This window comes from Homarus americanus, unplaced genomic scaffold (genome assembly GCF_018991925.1).
Source record: "Homarus americanus isolate GMGI-L3 unplaced genomic scaffold, GMGI_Hamer_2.0 scaffold24050, whole genome shotgun sequence".
Classification (NCBI taxonomy): Eukaryota; Metazoa; Arthropoda; class Malacostraca; order Decapoda; family Nephropidae; genus Homarus; species Homarus americanus.
In genome coordinates, this window is record NW_024736661.1 from 740,181 (window position 1) to 760,000 (window position 19,820).

General features: G+C 45.6%; 1 protein-coding gene across 2 annotated transcripts in view; it reads right to left on the bottom strand.

The window, feature by feature from the left end:
* LOC121872369 overlaps positions 1-19,820 on the bottom strand; it is a 28,111-nt gene that overhangs the window by 2,227 nt on the left and 6,064 nt on the right. For both annotated transcript variants that reach the window (XM_042375108.1, XM_042375106.1), the window contains exons 2-7: positions 2,945-3,412; positions 2,166-2,277; positions 1,601-1,720; positions 812-872; positions 497-627; positions 310-370 (exon numbers count right to left, since the gene is read on the bottom strand). In XM_042375108.1, the coding sequence (XP_042231042.1) occupies positions 310-370; positions 497-627; positions 812-872; positions 1,601-1,720; positions 2,166-2,277; positions 2,945-3,019 (560 nt within the window). In that variant the 5' untranslated portion in view covers positions 3,020-3,412. The remainder of the gene's footprint in view (positions 1-309; positions 371-496; positions 628-811; positions 873-1,600; positions 1,721-2,165; positions 2,278-2,944; positions 3,413-19,820) is intronic.

Below are 19,820 nucleotides of genomic sequence, written 5' to 3' on the forward strand. Positions count from 1 at the left end.
TAGTCACCTCACAAATGTAATAGGGAGAGCTAATTAGTCACCTCACACCTGTAATAGGGAGACCTAACTAGTTACCTCACACCTGTAATAGGGAGACCTAACTAGTCACCTCACACATGTAATAGGGAGAGCTAATTAGTCACCTCACACCTGTAATCATAAGCAGTGAGACGACTTAACAGTTTTAACAGTTGTAATAAGCCAAATGTTTATTGTGTGTGTGTGTTTATACTCGTATGTCAGTGTATGCATGTGTGTGTGTGTGTGTGTGTGTGTGTGTTAGTATAAACAGGAGGCAAACAGACGTACCTACACTCCCCCGGCTTGGTGCAGTATCCCTGTTTCTCGCTGCAGCCCTCGGCACACACAGCTGTTGGGGAGGAAGGTGCTGAACAGACCTTGTGACATGACTCAGTGTTTGGAGCTTATGACATGAGAAGCTGTTAGTGTGTTGTGAGCACATGACATGACAGAGACGTGACACTCAAGTACTCACGTGTATCACAGAGTGGACCCGACCATCCAGGGTTACACTTGCACTCGAGAGGTTTAGTACAGAACCCGTTGAGGCAGCCTGTCGGGGCCTGACACTCATGACAGGTTGGGCCAGAGTACCCGACGCGGCACCTGCAGGAGAGTGGAAGTGTCGGAGAGTGAACATAAGGTAGATGTGTGTATAGTTTTCTCTCTTTAGTTGCACTCAATTGACTTTCATTAATGACACACTCGTTCACTTTAGAGTGGCTCAGTGTAGAACTCTGACACACTTACACTGTCAGTACTCACACACTTGCACTCTGTCAGTACTCACTTGCACTCGCCGGGAACATGACAGTATCCGTGGACAGAGTGGCAGCCTTCCTCACACACCGCTGTGGTGGGGAAGATCACAGTTAAAATTGTGACATATGTTAATTGTGACTTAACTTGTTAGGTTAGGTTAGACCAGCAGTGATTTAAGTTAACATGTTAGGTTAGGTTTACAGTGATTTAAGATACATGTTAGTTTATGTTAGGTTAGGTTAGCAATGACTTAAAATGTTAGAGAGCAGAATGTTAACTGTAACTTAACACAGTGGGCGAAGTAACTGAACTCCCTCCAAAATTCTCTTTCTCATCCTTCCTTCCTTCCTTCCTCTCTCCCTCCCTCTTTTTCCTAGTCTTCCTCCCTCACTCCCTCCCTCTTTCTCCTAGCCTCCCGCCCTCTTTCTCCCAGCCTCCCGCCCTCTTTCTCCTAGCCTCCCGCCCTCTTTCTCCTAGCCTCCCGCCCTCTTTCTCTCCTAGCCTCTCTTTTCTCCCAGCCTCCCGCCCTCTTTCTCTCCTAGCCTCCCGCCCCTTTCTCCTAGCCTCCCGCCCTTTCTCCCTAGCCTCCCGCCCTCTTTCTCCTAGCCTCCCGCCCTCTTTCTCCTAGCCTCCGCCCTCTCCTAGCCTCCCTCCCTCTTTCTCCTAGCCTCCCGCCCTCTTTCTCCCAGCCTCCCGCCCTCTTTCTCCTAGCCTCCCGCCCTCTTTCTCCTAGCCTCCCGCCCTCTTTCTCCTAGCCTCCCGCCCTCTTTCTCCTAGCCTCCCGCCCTCTTTCTCCTAGCCTCCCTCCCTCACTCACGTCTGGCACACAGAGGCCCCGACCATCCAGGGTGACAGAGACAGTCGTTGGTGTCGGTACAGGAGCCGTGTTGACACCCCGCCCGAGGTACACACTCTCTACACTGTCGTCCTCGCCAACCTGGGGGTGTAGAGGCTCGAGTTATATCTATACACTACACCATGATACACTTACACTGAGGTACACTACACCATGATACACTTACACTGAGGTACACTGCACCATGATACACTTACACTGAGGTAGACTGCAAGTATACTGTAGCTGCCGTGGTATAGGTAAACAGTATGCTGACAGGGATACACTACACCATAATACACTTACACTGGTGTACACAAAGGGTAATAGCAGTATACACTCACTAAACTGAGGTCGTAGCCATCCTTGGGTGTAGGGTACCAAGTTATGTCTCTGTACAGTGTGTGTGTGTGTGTGTGTGTGTGTGTAGTAGTAGATTCGCACCTGGGACACACACGAGTCAATATAGCTAGTAGATACACACACACACACACACACAGACATAAACACGCACATAAGTAGACAGTAGACAGCTAGTAGACCTCACCTGGGACACACACACACTGGCCGGGTCGGGTGCAGTTGCCGTGGATAGGATGGCACCCGGCCGGACACAGGGCCACCTCACACTCGGGTCCTGTCCAGCCTTCCTCACACCTCTGTTGGACACCAGGCAATTTAGGACACGGTACAGTAGGGATGGTTTAGGGCATGGTAGGACAGGGTAGGAAGTATTAGGACATGGTAGGATAAGGTAGGGGGTATTAGGACATGGTAGACATTATTATACTAAGCTTGATTGGACTTAAGTGTAATAAAGCTTGATTGGACATAACTAATTCAAGACTTTGCCACAATCACAGAAATACATACTTGGACAAAACTACCCTAAAATACGATGGGCACTGGACATAACTATCTTAATTTTTTTTTTTTTTTATGGGCACTGGACATAACTATCTTAATTTTTTTTTTTAAGAATACACATTTTAGTTTATGATTATTTTATTTTAACTGGTGGGCGGCGTGGATGATAGTGGTATGGCGTGGATGATAGTGGTGGGCGTAATAGTGGTGGTTAAGAGTGGATGGTGATTCTAATGGTGGTGGTGGGTGACGATAATGGTAGGTGACTTATGGTTTGTAACTATGAGGGTTTTGGTGGTGTTGGTGATAGTGGTGGATGATGATGGTGATGGTAGAGGTGGTGATAGTGGTGGATGATGATGGTGATGGTAGAGGTGGTGATAGTGGTGGATGATGATGGTGATGGTAGAGGTGGTGATAGTGGTGGTGGGTGGTGATAGTGGTAGCGGTCACACTTACCTCGTGGTGGTCAGCCCAACACCAGCACAATAACCCCAACAACACCACCAGCTGAACACCGATATCTGACGCCATCTTGTAACACACGAACAACAACACCCCACAGATCCACAATGGCCGCCAACACTACCAAAACTTTATCTCTTGTTCCTAGTATATAACCTTTCTTTCTCCTTCTTTCCTTCTTTATTCTTTTATTTATATATTTAATGTATTTTTTTTTCTATTTATTATCAGTATTGTTGATATTTCAGTGTGTCCGTGCAAGAAGGTCACAGGTAACAAGACACTGACCACAGGAACTTAAAACTCGTCTCATTGTTTAGTTATTATAGTTTTCTTTGGTGTTTTTCGATTCCCGTTTTCTGTTTTAGTCTATTCCCGTTTTCTTGTTTATTCCCGTTTTCTTCGTCGCTTCTTCGTTTTCTTTGTCGCTTCTTCGTTTCAGTTCGTTTTTTTTTATGTTTCCTGTTAAAGGTAAGGTGAAGGTAGGTTAATTAATAGTTATCACAGTACAGTATAACGTGTTGTGGGTCACCTGAAGAATCTCCACCCCAGCTTATTTCACCAGAAGATTAATCACCCTGATACTATTTTGGGGGAATGGGGTTAGGTTAGGTTCGGCTAGACTGGGATAGGTTAAATTAGGTTAGGATAGGTTTAGTTAGGTTAGTGTTAGGTTAGGTTAGCTTATTTTGTATCTATCTATCTATCTATCTATCTATCTATCTATCTATCTATCTATCTAGCTACTTACCTACGTACCTATCTACCATCGTTGCGACAGGTAAGCAGGAAGTAAGGGTCGTTAGACGTGTGATTACATTATATATATGAAGTGTTGACTGTGTACTGAACTTCCTCGTTAATTATATTTTAGTTCCCTGTCGCTGTTTCCTCTTCCTTTCACTCAACAGACTAACGCACAGACATACACAGACTAACGCACAGACATACACAGACTAACGCACAGACATACACAGACTAACGCACAGACATACACAGACTAACGCACAGACATACACAGACTAACGCACAGACTGGATTATACGTGCACTGGTGTATAGTCAGAGAGGTAGATAGACAGATAGACAGATAGACAGACAGACAGATAGACAGACAGACAGACAGACAGATAGACAGACAGACAGACAGACAGACAGACAGATAGACAGACAGACAGACAGACAGTAAGGGGTTCAAATATACAGACATGAATAGACAGATTTATACATATACTGATATACAGGTGACAGGTAGACATATAGACACTCATACAGAGACATACAGACACCCATACATAGACAGACAGACATAGACGCCCATACAGATACTGACATGCAGACACTGAAACACAGACATACAGACATACAGACAGACAATCAGACACGGACACGCACGCGGAAACAGACATGCGTAAAGACATAACATAGAGAAACGACCCGACTGTCAAATGGGTGTGTCTCGTGTGTGTGTGTGTGTGTGTCTCGTGTGTGTGTGTGTGTGTGTGTGTGTGTCTGTGTGTGTGTGTGTGTGTGTGTGTGTCTGTGTGTGTGTGTGTGTGTGTGTGTGTGTGTGTGTGTGTGTGTGTGTGTGTGTGTGTGTGTGTAATTGCGTTAACTGCTTGAGGGGGAAGGGGGGGAGAGGGTTAAGGAAATGGAGGAGGTTAGGGGAGGTGGGGAAGGGGGGTGGAGGGGAGGGGGGTGGAGGGGAGGGGGGTGTGGAGGGGAGGGGGGTGTGGGAGGGAGGGGTGTGGAGGGGAGGGGGTGTGAGGGGAGGGGTGTGAGGGGAGGAGGGGTGATGGAGGGAGAGGCACTGTTGGTGGAGGGGGAGGTAAGAGGGTGTTGGTGGGGGTGATAGTGGAGATGGAGGAGGAGGGAGAGATGGTGAAGAAAAATGGGGAGGGAGTGTTGGTGAAGGGAGAAGAAAGGAAGGGAAGAGAGAGAGAGAGAGAGGTGTGAGGGAGAAAGAGGGAGAGAAGTCTGAAGTTATTAACATTTTCACGGTCAAATATTTGTTAATTTCACTGTTAAATACCTGATCATTATTCACTGTCAGATAATTAACTTTTTTACTCCCAATTAACATTTTTTCCTGTCAACTAAATGATACTTTCGCTGTCATGTAATTATCAGCCTTGTGGATCACCTGAAGATTAATCACCCTGAGACTATTTGGGGGAATGAGATTAGGTTTGGTTTGGTCAGGTCAGGATAATTTGACCCTTAACCCTTTAAAACACCCCCTACTCTTTCCTTAATCCCCTAAAACACCCCCCTCCCTTCATCCACTAACCTCCTTCCCCGCACCCCCCCTCCCCTCCCCCCAGGCCCAGATTGCCACGCCCCCTGAGGTAAGAACGGAACTATAGCGGGGAGATGACGAAGCGAATTCTTCCTGTGGGAAAAGGTAGGGAATGTTACGTAAGTCTCCCCTCCCTCCATCCCACCCCTCCTCCTCCTCCCCCTCCTCTTCCTCCTCCCCCATGCTTCCGGCCCCTTGCTTCTTTGACGCCGATCGCTGTATCAACACTTTCTCTCTCTCTCTCTCTCTCTCTCTTCCCACCTCTCTCTTCTCTCTCTCTCTCTTTATGTTTATGTTTCTACTGTTTTATTTTTTTCTCTTCTGGGTGAATTTTATTGCTACGTTTGTTTATCTTATTCCGATTTTTTTTTTCTCTCTCTCTCGTGGCCTACAGCACTCGGTAATAACACATCACGCCTGTGTCATAGCCAAGGGCAGTTAATATATCACACCTGTCTCCGCCAATGAGAATTAAGATGATCTATGTGAACAACCAATGAGAATTAAGATGATCTATGTGAACAACCAATGAGAATTAAGATGATCTACGTGAACAACCAATAAGAATTAAGATGATCTATGTGAACAACCAATAAGAATTAAGATCTACGTGAACAACCAATAAGAATTAAGATGATCTACGTGAACAACCAATAAGAATTAAGATGATCTATGTGAAAAACCAATAAGAATTAAGATGATCTATGTGAACAGCCACTGGGAATTCAGTTTACGCCACGAGTTAAAACAAAAACATTATAATACCACAGGAGCTGGAGTGACGGCCGTACAGAAAGAAGAACTGAGAATATCGCAAAACAAAAATCCTTAAAAAACTGAGAATTTGCCTAAACTCCTGGAATTCTACTCACTTCCCATAGTATTGCAAGGCAGTCGGTCAACCAATAGGAGGAGAGGTGACGGAGGTAAACACAAGCAAGTGAGCCAATAGGAGAGGTGACAGATGTATACAAAAGCTTTCAACCAATAGGAAGCTGACAAGAGAATGTAAACACAAACATTCGGCCAATAGGAAACCGAGAAACACTTCAACACATACAGTATAGGATAATTACAAAGATTACACAGGAAATACAACACACATGTACTCAGGGTGAAGAAAGGTTACAAAATGCTGTCACGAAAGCAGGGAAGAGTTACATAAGGTGAGAGAGTACAACTAGGTGACGCGTTGGGGAGAGTTGAGTATCAGTTTACGCTCTGCCACCACCTCACGCGTGTTGGATAATTGTCAGGTGTTGTGGTGGTTCGTTGGATAGAGACAGGATCAACCTAACCTAACCTAAATGAACTAAGCCATATTATATTTTACAGGAGCCAAGGTGCCGGGGAGGTGAGAGACGCGAACAGGTGAACCACACAGGTGAGTTAATTACCTGTGTGTCTTCTAACATACCTTGTGAGGGTCAGGATATGTTGAAGTATATTATTGTATTGTTATGACAGTATATCTTCACGTGGCAGGTGGAATATATCGGTATATCTTTTATAGCATGTGCAGGTTTATATTGAGACGTGATGTAACGTTATGGGTGAAAGTATATTAGGAGTATAACGATCGTATGACGTCACGAAGTTGTGTGTACCAAGCATATCCCATTGTGTCTTGCTCTTAGAGGCGTCAGCAGCTCTATGAATGCTTTCTTTGAATGACTGTGTGTGTGACTGTTTGACTTGGCCTGATTGACTGGATCTTGCTGACTGACTGACAAGAGAGGTCACAGTGGGCGGGTCATTAAGAATTCAGACAACCAATCACCATCCATTATGTCATTCCCGAAGGTTGTCTTTAATGACCTGCCGAAGTCACCACGACCATCTGGCCCTTGGTGGATGGATGGATGGATGGATGGATGGGTGGATGGATGGATGGATGGGTGGGTGGATGGATAGAGAACAATAATAGTGGAAGTTAGATATATAGATAATCTGGTAGTATCTCTCTCTCTCTCTCTCTCTCTCTCTCTCACTCTCTCTCTAACACACACACACAAAAGGGCCGGAAGTGGACAATCTTGTACTCGAAGCTGAGGAAGAATTGCACAAGTTACTATTGAGGGGTCATAGATCACTCCCTCCCCCCAGCTGTGTGTGAGAGAGAGAGATAAGGAGGTTGTTTTTGTGGGTTACGGGGAGTAATTGCGCCTCGTTTTATGGTGTAATGCGTGAGAGAGAGAGAGAGAGAGAGAGAGAGAGAGAGAGAGAGAGAGATTAGGAAATACACTAAATCTCGTACTTTGTATATCTCGTATGTTCTAACTTTACACATGACAACAGTATGATGTGTATACTTGTCTCTGTATAATACGTAATGTTATACAGTCTTGTGTATGCTAATCTATACACTTTGTGATTGTGATTTATACGACGTGATTGGTATTGGTGGTGATTGTATTTCAAATGAGCGAGAACCTGTTTTATATCCAATCATTTAACCCCTTGAGTACGATGACTTAACCCCTTGAGTACGATGACTTCATCCCTTGAGTACGATGTTTTAACCCCTTCACTGTATGTGTGTGTGTGTGTCATCAGTTTCACACAGTTCGGAAACATAAACAGCTTACGTAATATTTTCCAACAATAATTTACGTAACAAATATCATTATGGTTCAGAGTTCTTCAGTGTTTCTCTCTTATTTCGTCTAGAGAGAGAGAGAGAGAGAGAGAGAGAGAGAGAGAGAGAGACACAAACAGAGAGAGGCAGACAGTGAGAAATAAAATTAGACTGAGAAAAAGTGAGATGATGAGAGAGAAAAAAGAGACAGAGAGGGACTGAGAGACAGACACCGTCGTGTCCCATAATAACTCTCATTTCCCATCTTTCCACATCATTACCTTGAGGGTTTGTTTACTCAGCTGACCACCCCTTCCCCCTCGCCGGCCACTTACTGAGCATAATATAAAGTTAACTGACCACTCAGGAGGCGGCTACTATGCAATCTCATTCACCTTTTCCTCCACTCCGCTCTAGTCTTGTTAACGATGCGAGACTTCAATTATAACGTTTCACAAACTCTCGGCGCCCGCCCCCGAAAATTAGCGAAGCGTGAAGGAAAGAAATGCTGAACTGCTCCGAGGAGTGAAATTGGCATTATACACGCTGAGGGGCTGTAGGTCGCTTCCTATTGGCTGAATGGAGCGATTATGTCCACCGAGTGGCCCCCTGGTGACACCTGATTGGCTGTGAGACTGGTGCCGTTGCGTTGAACAAGCAAGTGACTCTCAGGTAATGTTTTGTCCAACCACACACCAGACACCGCGCTCTAATTTGTTGTAAATATGTAAGTCATCTACCGGAGCTGTTTCAGTGTGAGGCAACGCTACCTGGCCTAGGGATACACAGTAGTGGCGCCGCGGCCGTGTTCCTGGTTTCAACATTGATGATGATTTGGACATAATTCGCTCACCTTGCCTTGCTAACTGACAAGTAAGATCCACGCGCGTGCGGGAGTCACGAGTGCTGATTGGTCCTTACCCCTTTCATGACGCCCACTGGAGTATTCCTCTCCCTCTGATGCTATGCTTACCCAACCCAACCCCTTCTTCTATCCCTTCACCTCCATCTATCCCATTATCTCCCTTCCCTTCATCCCCTCATAACCCGTTCTCTCCCCTCCTATTTCCCTTCTACTTCCTTCTATCCTCCTCACCCCCCTACCCCTACTTTACCTCCTAACCTATGAGCGTATCAAATGAACACCCACGTTAAGCAAGTCACAAAGGGGGGGGGGTGGAGAGAGAAGGGAGAGGCAAATCACAGAAGAGAGTAGAGGAGGGGAAAGGTGTGAGGAAAGGGAGGGGGGAGACAAGACGGGGAAGGGGGAGTCGTGAAGAGAGAGGAGGGAAGGCATGAGGAGAGGGGAAGGGGAGGAAGGGTAAGGCGAGAGGAGGGAAGGGGAAGGAGCGAGGAGAGGGGAGGCGAGAGGAGAGGGATGATATGAGAGTGGGAGGCGACAATAAGTAACACCTCTCGCTTTGCTTCATAAACACGGGTTGTATTTGAAAGTTGGAGACGTGATGGCGAGTGTCTAAATATTATTTTTTTTTTTTAGAAAATTTATAAAGGAAATATATATATATTTTAAGATTAAGAGCTTCGGCATTGTTGTAGCAGAGGGGGGAATTCCCTTCACCCACCTGTGATATATTATTGGTTGCGTAAATAGGCCAGTGTGTGTGTGTGTATTATTATTATTATTATTATTATTATTATTATTATTATTGTTGCTGTTATTAATATAGTTGTATTTATTTTTACTGTTATTATCATCATCATCGTTACTATTATTAATGTTTTAACTTATAACAACAATAAGTATAAATTTTACTCCAAAATTTTGAAAAAAAAACAACAACGCATTATAGAAAGTTGTAAATGACTCCTGACAAAATAGAGAAAAATATTTAATAAATAAGAGAACTTGGAAAGGTAGTGTTGTGACTCCCATAGGTAGTAAGAGAGGCGAGAATAACACAGGTAGTAAGAGAGGCGAGAATAACAGGTAATAAGAGAGATGAGAATAACACAGGTAGTAAGAGAGATGAGAATAACACAGGTAGTAAGAGAGGCGAGAATAACAGGTAATAAGAGAGATGAGAATAACACAGGTAATAAGAGAGATGAGAATAACAGGTAATAAGAGAGATGAGAATAACACAGGTAATAAGAGAGATGAGAATAACAGGTAATAAGAGAGATGAGAATAACACAGGTAATAAGAGAGGCGAGAATAACAGGTAATAAGAGAGATGAGAATAACACAGGTAGTAAGAGAGATGAGAATAACACAGGTAGTAAGAGAGGCGAGAATAACAGGTAATAAGAGAGATGAGAATAACACAGGTAATAAGAGAGATGAGAATAACAGGTAATAAGAGAGATGAGAATAACACAGGTAATAAGAGAGGCGAGAATAACAGGTAATAAGAGAGGTATGATAATGGAGGAATGATGGTAGAATGGAAGGTAATATCCCGCACGTGTTGTAAACAGTATATTATGATGCTTGGCGTGTGGTAGTGTGGTGGTGTGGAGGTGTGGTAGTGTGGAGGTGTGGTAGTGTGGAGGTGTGGTGGTGTGGAGGTGTGGTGGTGTGGAGGTGTGGTGGTGTGGAGGTGTGAAACCCAGGTGTGGTAGTGTGGTGGTGTGTTGGTGTGGAGGTGTGGTGTGGAGGTGTGGTGGTGTGGTGGTGTGGAGGTGTGGTGGTGTGGGTGTGGTGGTGTGGTGGTGTGGTGGTGTGGAGGAGGTGTGGTGGTGTGGTGGTGTGGAGGGGTGGTGGTGTGGGGGGTGTGTGATGTGGAGGTGTGGTGGGTGTGGAGGTGTGGGGTGTGTGGTGTGGAGGTGTGTTGGTGTGGAGGGTGTGGTGGTGTGGAGGTGTGTGGTGTGGAGGTGTGGTGGTTTGGAGGTGTGGTGGTGGAGGTGTGGTGTGGTGGTGTGGAGGTGGCTGGTGGTGGTGGTGTGGAGGTGTGGTATGACATGGATTGATTTTGATTTTGATTTTGCCGCTTACAGCGGCTACTTTATTGTGCACCCCACACTCATCCTGTGAGCGGTAGCGCAAAAGGATTACAGAGTGGAGTTTACAAAGGGTCATAATAATTAACCCCCGTTGTCAGGATATTATGGCACTGAATGTTACACAGTATTTCATTTACATTATTTGTTTAGTTCTATACATAAAGGGTAACTTATTCACAAATGCGTGAGTACAGGCGTGTGAGGCAGTATGTCTGGCCTCACACTTTGTTATTCTCATTTACGTGAGAGGTATTCAAACACATTGCGTATTTGGTTCTGTACAAGAGAATTGATATAGTTACTAAGTGCAAAAAAGTGGATACAATCTTAATATGTCGGCTTTCTTGCCATTAGAGATGAAGTGAAGCATCTGGTAGTGTGGAGGTGTGGTGGTTGGGTTGGGTTAGAATACAACACAATACAGCACTTTTCCTTATCGTCAACACACTACAACACACTACATCACACTACAACACACTACAACACACTACAACACACTACAACAACACAACAATTCACTTTCTCGTTGTATTATAGTTTTATATTTTACAGTTTCATGCTATTTATTGACACGTTACATCATTCATTGTTCTTTGTGTTACGAGGCGTGTGTGTGTGTGTGTGTGGGTGTGTGTGTGTGTGTGTGTGTGTGTGTGTGTGTGTGTGTGTGTAGGTGTGTGTGTGTGTGTGTGTGTGTGTGTGTGTGTGTGTGTGTGTGTGTGTGTGTGTGTGTGTGTGTGTGTGTGTGTGTGTGTGTGTGTGTGTAGGTGTGTGTGTGTGTGTGTGTGCCCCATGTGTGTGTGCCTACGTGTGTGTGTACTGTAGGTGTGTTTCAGTCAGAGATTATCAGTAGTTTTGGTCTTTTATAAACAATTTCAGTTTATTATTTTCTTTTATTTCATCAACTACATTGTTCTTATTACCTCCTCCCTCCCTCCCTCCCTCCCCCTCCCTCCCTCCCTCCCCTTGTGTGTCTGTCATTAAATTAATAATAAATCTACTGCGTGTTTCTGCAATCTCTTTCATACGTCAGTTTTCTCTCTTATTATTTCTCTATTTCTACATTTTTGGTGTCTATTATTAACAATTTTTTACACACACACACACACACACACTGACGCGGTTAAAGTTATTGTTATATTCTTCTTAACTTTTTTAATATTTATTTTTCAACTTTTTGTTTATTCAAGTAATGGATATTGTTGATTTTATCTCAGACACAAGAGCAGTGAGATGACCTGAAGATTAGACACCCTAGTGTTAAATTAATCTAAGTAACTTACCACTGATCTAACCTAACCAACTTAACACTGACCTAATCTAACCAACTTAACACTGACCTTATCTAACCAACTTAACACTGACCTAATCTAACCAACTTAACACTGACCTAATCTAACCAAACGCTAGTCTAATCTAATATAACAGCACTCTAACATAATCTAACAGGACAGGTGTGTGTATGACCAGAACAGGTGTGTTGTGTGAGTGACTAGAACAGGTGTGTGTGTGTGTGTGTGTGTGTGTGTGTGTGTGTGTGTGAAGGTAGACAGGTGTGTGTATGACCAGAACAGGTGTGTGAGTGACCAGAACAGGTGTGTGAGTGACCATATCAGGTGTGTGTGTGACCAGAACAGGTGTGTAAGTGACCAGTTAGGTGAGGGGTGAGGTGTCCCCAGGTATCAGGTAACCAGGTCATCTTGATCTACCCCGCCACTCTCACTCCCATCGTTCACAATAATAATAATAATAATAATAATTACAAAACAACAATAATCACAACCACAATAACAACAACAACACACACAGGTCAAGAGTTCACAAGACAGCTATAGAGACTAAACATTCAACTGTTTACAAGAATTACAAAGGTGCTGAATTAATTGAACCACAGAATGAGTTAGTGGAATGTGAAGTATTTCCGGGGTGTAATAGGTGGTGGTGGTTGTTGTTGTTATTGTCGTGGTTGTTGTTATTATTATTATTATTTATTGTGTATTATTGTCAGTATTAGTTATTATTATTATTGTTGTACATTATTCTCATTATTAGTTATTATTATTATTTTTATTATAATTATTACTATTATTAATATTGTTATTAATACACCCATTGTTTTTCTACCTTTCTATTTACTCAATGATAAGCTTTTCTGCTCGACACACACTGGTATGTGGAGCCTCAAACACACACACACAGGTCAGCGGCCTCACACTTCCCACCAATCACTGGGCGGTTAGCGTGACGGGCGGGCAGGAGAGTAGGTGACCTGCAGTATAGTATATCCCCCCCCCCCGTGCCAACACCAGGCTCCGGATGTACACTGTGTTTATAGACGTAAGAGGCGATAGGGTTAAACATTCATTATGATCTGTTTTTAGTTAGTTTTTTTATGTTTTTAGGTCAATATATATTTTTTGGGGTTTGCTTGAAGAATAGAAAAAAAAATTCACTTATATTACTTGGGTATGACTGACGAACAAATGCCTTCACACCTACCTAGTACTGACGTCACAACCATACCCTCGCTACAACAACAACAACAATGGCTACATATACAACCCCCCTCCCCCCTCTCCTCCCCTCCCCCCCTCTTACCCCCTGCCGCTGACAGAGACAGGGAAAGTGATTGAGAAAGCGAGTTATGTGACGAACTGGACGATACCTTTCACGGAGATAGTGGAGAGAGAGACATCTGGTGGTCGGGGAACATACACATGCTAGCCACTGCACTGAAGAAAGTTGGCTGAGTGGGAGGAGAGAGGGAGACGTGACAACCTAGGCCAGTCACGGTGAAGTGGTGGGAGGAGAGGGGAGTGGGGGAGGAGGGTGATAGAGTGGTAGGGAAAGGGGATGGAGCGGAGGGCGGAGGGAGGGAGTGGTGGGGGAGGGAGTGGAGTGGTGGGGGAGGGAGTGGAGGTGGGGAGCAGGAGGAGTGGTGGGGGAAGGGAGTGGAGGCGGGTGGCAGGAGGAGGCGGCAGTGGAGGGAGGAGCGTGGGAGGGAGTGGAGTGGTGGGGGAGGGGAGGGAGTGGTGGGGGAGGGAGTGGAGGAGGTGGTGGGAGGGAGTGGAGTGGTGGGGGAGGGAGGAGTGGTGGGGAAGGAGCGGGAGGAAGTGGTGGAGGGAGGGAGGGTGGGGGGAGGGAGTGGAGTGGTAGTGGGAGGGAGGGAGTGGTGGGGGAGGGAGGAGGGTGGGGGAGGGAGTGGAGTGGGTGTGAGGGAGGAGTGGTAGTGGAGGGAGGGAGTGGTAGTGGAGGGAGTGGAGTGGTAGTGGAGGGAGTGGAGTGGTGAGGCGGGAGGGAGTGGTTGGTATGTTTACTGAATAGTTTTGGGGCACACGAAGATTAGCCTCCCAAGCTTATTTCACCTGATGATTAACTACCCAAACCTAACCTAACCTAACCTAACCCATTAACACTGGGGCCCATTACCTCCCTATTACCATCCCTTTACCTCCCCCTCACCAACCCATTGTGTCTTCTATTACTCCCCGTTACCAACTCATTCTTGCTCTACCATTAATGGGGGTGACCGTCCCACGTCTACGAGTTACTTGAGACAGACAGACAGAGAGTACAACATTACCCCACACACCGTCACCCGGGGCGCACACACACGCACACACACACACACACACACACACACATGCACACACACACACACACACACACACACATGCACACACACACACACACACACACACACACATGCACACACACACACACGCACACACACACACACACACACACACACACATGCACCTGAGATATATAAAAAAAATACGGGCCATTTAAGCTGACCTCCTTCCCCCTCTCACTCTCACTCTCTCCCTCTCTAACTCTCCCCCTCTTACTCTCTCGTTCGCTCTCTCTCCCTCTCGTTCGCTCACCCTCTCAAGCTAGTTAACTCTCTCGCTCACTCAGTCATCTTTTCTCTCCCTCCCTCCCTCTCTCCATCCATCCCTCTACCCCTCCTTCTCACCACTATTAGGCCTCTCATATTAAAGAACTAACTTTAGAGTATCACATACCATCCGTTTATAATCACCTCTCTTGAACCACGAACCCCTGAGAGATCCAGACACATGAATCCGAAGCATTTATGGACGGAGTAATGTATCACTGCTTCGGATTCATAAGTGTGAATCTGGTGGTTGAGGAGAGACTGTGCAGATAGTCTCGGTGGTAGAAGGTCATTACTCACAGTTTAGGCTGAAGTATTTGTTAAAGGAAGGTATTGGTTTGTTTACATTGTGTAGCGCCCCGGAGGTATGTCTCTCCTTATGTCTTGTGTTGATGAGGGGAATGACAACAATATTATCAACAAGAACAACAACAATATTATCAACAAGAACAACAACAATATTATCAACAAGAACAACAACAATATTATCAACAATAACAACAACAATATTATCAACAATAACAACAACAATATTATCAAAAATAACAATCATAACAACAATAATAATATCAACAAGAACAACAACAATATTATCAACAATAACAATAATAACAACAACAATATTATCAACAAGAACAACAAAAATATTATAAAAAATAACAATAATAACAACAACAATATTATCAACAATAACAATAATAACAACAACAATATTATCAACAAGAACAATAATAACAACAACAATTTTTTCAATAAAATCAACGATGATGATGATGAAAATGATAATAATAAAAATAATAATAATGATAATAATAATAATAATAATAATAAAATAGTTAAAATCCTACTCAGCAATAACTAAGAGACCCTCCCAATCATCAACAGGTAAGGTCCCCCACACAGGTAAAACAGCCATAAGGAACCAGATAATCAAACGTCACATCCTATCTTGCGACACACACACACTTGGACGGACGGACGTAGTGTTACCTAAGCGGTGTTTTGCAGGTGGTACACGTCGTCGCGTCACTGCTTCATTATCTATATGACTTGGTACAGTACGTCCGTTTTAGGCCACCTTGCGTGTACAGTCCTCCCAGGTACTACCAGCGCCTCTCTTGGTCTGTCTGATGGATGATTGTGATGTGTGAGGGAGGTAGATGTCATCACTTTTTTAGTAGGTTGAAGAAATGGCTAGAAATAGTCAGTTGAAGCTGGGGTAGGGACAGTTGAATAAGAAATAGGTTAGGCTAGGTAGGGTTGGGTTAGGTTAGCATAGGTTAGGTTAAGTTCCCAAGTTGTTTGGGCTAGTCTGAAAATTCTCGCTTGTCTCTCTGATACATTTGAAGGTCTCGTGTCGTCACTCTGTCTAAAATCACACCAATCTACTGTCAGATATCTTCCTTCCTTCCTTCCTTCCTTACTTCCTTATTTCTTTCCTCTTTCTCTCGTTCCCTCTTTCTTTCGTTCGTTCCTTCCTTTCTCCTTACCGCTCTCCTCCCTTAATTCCTTCTCTCTACCTCCCTCCCTCCCGCTTCCCCCATCTTTCTTCCCCTTCTTTCCCTGCCTCCTTCCAAGCTTTATTTATCTCTCTTCCCAGCTCACTCCCTCCCCCCCTTATCCACCTCTTCCCTCCCCATCACCTCCCCCTCACCCCAACTCTCCTCCTCTTTACCCCCCCTCCCTCATCATCCATTATATTGACGTGTTTGACCTCTGACCTCCAGCTGTTTGACCTTCACGTTTTTTGGACAGGTGTGAAATATAGTGTTTTGGTGTGTAGCATAGTGTAAAGTTTGGTGATAGGCGCGGTGGTGATGGGGGTGGTGATGGTGGGGGGTGATGGTGGTGGTGGGGTGGTGGATGATGGGGGTGATGGTAGTGGTGGTGGTGGTGGTGGTGATGGTAGTGTGCGGTGCGGTGGTGATGGAGGGGGTGATGGTGGTGAGGGGGTGGGGGTGATGGGGGTGGTGTGTCGTCATCATTACACTGTGTCTTACTCTGTGTGTTGGTGATGATGGAGAGTTGTAGGTCACACACTGTTTGATAGATGAAGAGAGAGATAGACAGACTGTCGTTTGATCATTGCATCATAATATATTAGATCACAATAATGACACTAACGAGTATTGTGTGTATGTTAGTTAGGAGGTAGTGAACTCTCTCTCTCCCTTTCTCTCTCACATACAGTACCTATAGGGTGGGGGTGTAACAGCAGTAGTATGGCGGGCGAGAGGTGGTGTGTGGTGCGTAGGAAAGATTCAGGGTTATCACACGCCTTCGGACCCTCCGTCCGACATTCTCATCCACCCACATGACTTTCGCCTTGATCCTTCCTCCCTCCTTCCTCCCTTTCTTCACAGCACCCCTCCTCTCCCTCCCTCACTTCTGTCCCTCCCACCCCTCCTCCCTCCTTTCTCACCCCCTTCTCTACTCCTCCCTTCCTTATTCATCTCCTCTCCTCTCTCCCTCCCTTTCTCCCTCCTTCCCTCCGTTCCAGTACTCAAGGGTCGCGAGTCAGTCAGTTTTTTCACGTCTTTTTTTAGCGTTGAGATGATTACTGAGTCAGCAGGCGGGTAGATAGTGCCTCCTGCCCCGCTGACGACACCCAACACTACTGCACCTGTTACACCTGTCTACACCTCCCTTACACCTGTCTACACCTCTCTTACACCTGTCTACACCTCCCTTACACCTGTCTACATCTCCCTTACACCTGTCTACACCTCTCAACTCCTGTGGTTTAGGGAGAGGAGGAGGAGGAGGAAGGGAGCAGTGGGAGATGAGGCTAAGGGGGTGAAGTAAGTGGTGGCATGTGTGGCGGAAGGTGAAGCAAGGAGAGATGGGTGGGGTGGGGGAAGGGGGTGAAGTAAGGGAGAGATGGGTGGGGTGGGGGGTATACATTAAGGTATAGGGCCATAGACTAGTGGCCTCCAGTGTTGACATGACCACCTCACTCCTCACGCACACCACCACATTCCTCCCCCTCCCCTCCATCCCTCTCTTCCTCCTTTCTTTTCCTCCCTTCATCCCTTCCTTCCCTTCCCTTCCCTTCCTCCCTTCCTCTCTATTTCCCTCTCTTTCCCTCCTCCTTCCCCCCTCCTTCCCTTGGTAACGGTGACACAGCAGATATAGACAATAATCAGAGTTGAGTTTTATAAGACGTTATGAGGATAAATAAGAAAGGGTTGTAGAGGTGATGGTGGTGATGGAGGGAGGTGGTGGTTGTGAGGGAGAGAGGTGGTGGAGGGAGGTGGAGATGGTGAAGGAGGGAGGGAGGTGGTAGTGTGAGGGAGAGAGGTGGTGGAGGGAGGTGAAGGAGGGAGGGAGGTAGTGGTGTGGGAGGGAGAGAGGTGGTGGTGGGAGGTAGAGTGGCCGGTGGAGGGAGGTGGTGGTGGAGGGAGAGAGGCAGTGGAGGAGGTGCATGGTTACTGCCTGGTGAAAAATGGATCGTGGAGCCTTTATGTTAATGGTCCGCCTCTCTCTCTCTCTCTCTCTCTCTCTCTCTCTCTCTCACACACCTTCCTTCCTATCTCTACCCAGGGCGACTCCAACCCCCTCCTTCCCTCCTACCTATCAGAGATTCTGTACAGAGAGAGAGAGAGATATAACATCACACACACAAGAGAGAGAGAGAGAGAGACCGGCCCCCAGCTCGCCTGTGTTGTGTTCGTGACAGAATCCGGATGAGTCGCTTAAGTATTCGTGAGAGGGAGGGTGTTGACGAGGCCAGGGAGGGTCGTGTCGTGGTATCTGTAGTAGGTCGTGGTCTGTGGTGGTCTCTAGACAAACAGGTACATGTGAGGGAGAAAGAGTGTGTGAGTGTGAGAGAAAGAGAGAGTGAGAGAGAATGTGTGTGTGTGTGTGTGTGTGTGTGTGTGTGTGTGTGTGTGTGTGTGTGTTACAAGGACGCAGATAAATAATTATAAGTCTTGTAAAAAAAAACTCGATTTTCCACAATTCTATTGAAATATTTTTTTTATTTACATCATTGTTGCAGATCTCTCTCTCTCTCTCTCTCTCTCTCTCTCTCTCTCTCTCTCCCCCGTGGCTCACATTTCACTGGAGGTCGTTCCGTTGCCCAAAGGCTTAATAAATTTTCCCTACTCAAGGTAATACTTAGTGTGTGTGTGTGTACATAAAAGACATATACATTATAGTGTGTCTAACCTGACCTAATCTGACCTAACCTCACCTAACCTAGATAAGGTCCGGTCGGGTGGTGCGTGACCCTGCATTTTTTTTTTACCACTGCTGAAAATCTGGTGAGAGTGAGAGAGAAAAAAAATTCGCCTGCGGGCGTTGGTGGGTGGGTGGATGGGTGGGTGGGTGGGCGTGTGGGTGTGGCCTGGTTAGAAGAGAAACCTGAAGGACAAGGGGTGGGAGGGAGGTAGGGGGGCGGCCCAGTTAACATGAAGGCAGGGATCAGGAAGTGGGTGGAGGGATGGACGAGGCCCCCAACTGCCTCCTTGGGGGGAAACGAACGCTGTACTCATAACAACATTGGCTTTTATAAGTCTTCACGTGGCGGCTGTCTCAAAATAATGTTACGCTATAGTACTGTGACTGATGAGAGGATCTGCCGTATTATTTCAACTTAAGCTACGACACAGTGATAGATTCTCAATGTTTATTGAGGTAAATTTTCCTCGATTTTACTGTAGATGTAAGAACCTATCTAACTGACTCACTTAATCTACGACGCAAAATTTTGGATTCCCATAGATTCTTGGGGATAAAATGTTCTGCCAATTGGAGATGTGAGAACGTGTCTAAACTGGTCTATTTCAACTACGACACAAAAGATATTAATTGACTAAACTGGTGATCATCCGCATAGTCCGCCCCCCCCTCTCCCCCCTACCCCCACCTCTCCCCCCCAGCCTCGCCCTGAGAAGTCAACAAACACATCAACAAGATCTGTGTAATTCTGGCTGTTTTGTCGACTTTCTAGGGGTCAAACGTCACGAAAAAGCCGCTAGATTAGGGTCGCTCTCATGCCCTTTCCTTATATTCAAGAGTTTTGTAGAGACCACACACACACACACACACACACACACTCACTCACTCACTCACACACACACACACTCACACACACACTATATTAAGCAGTAACATTAAGTGACGTA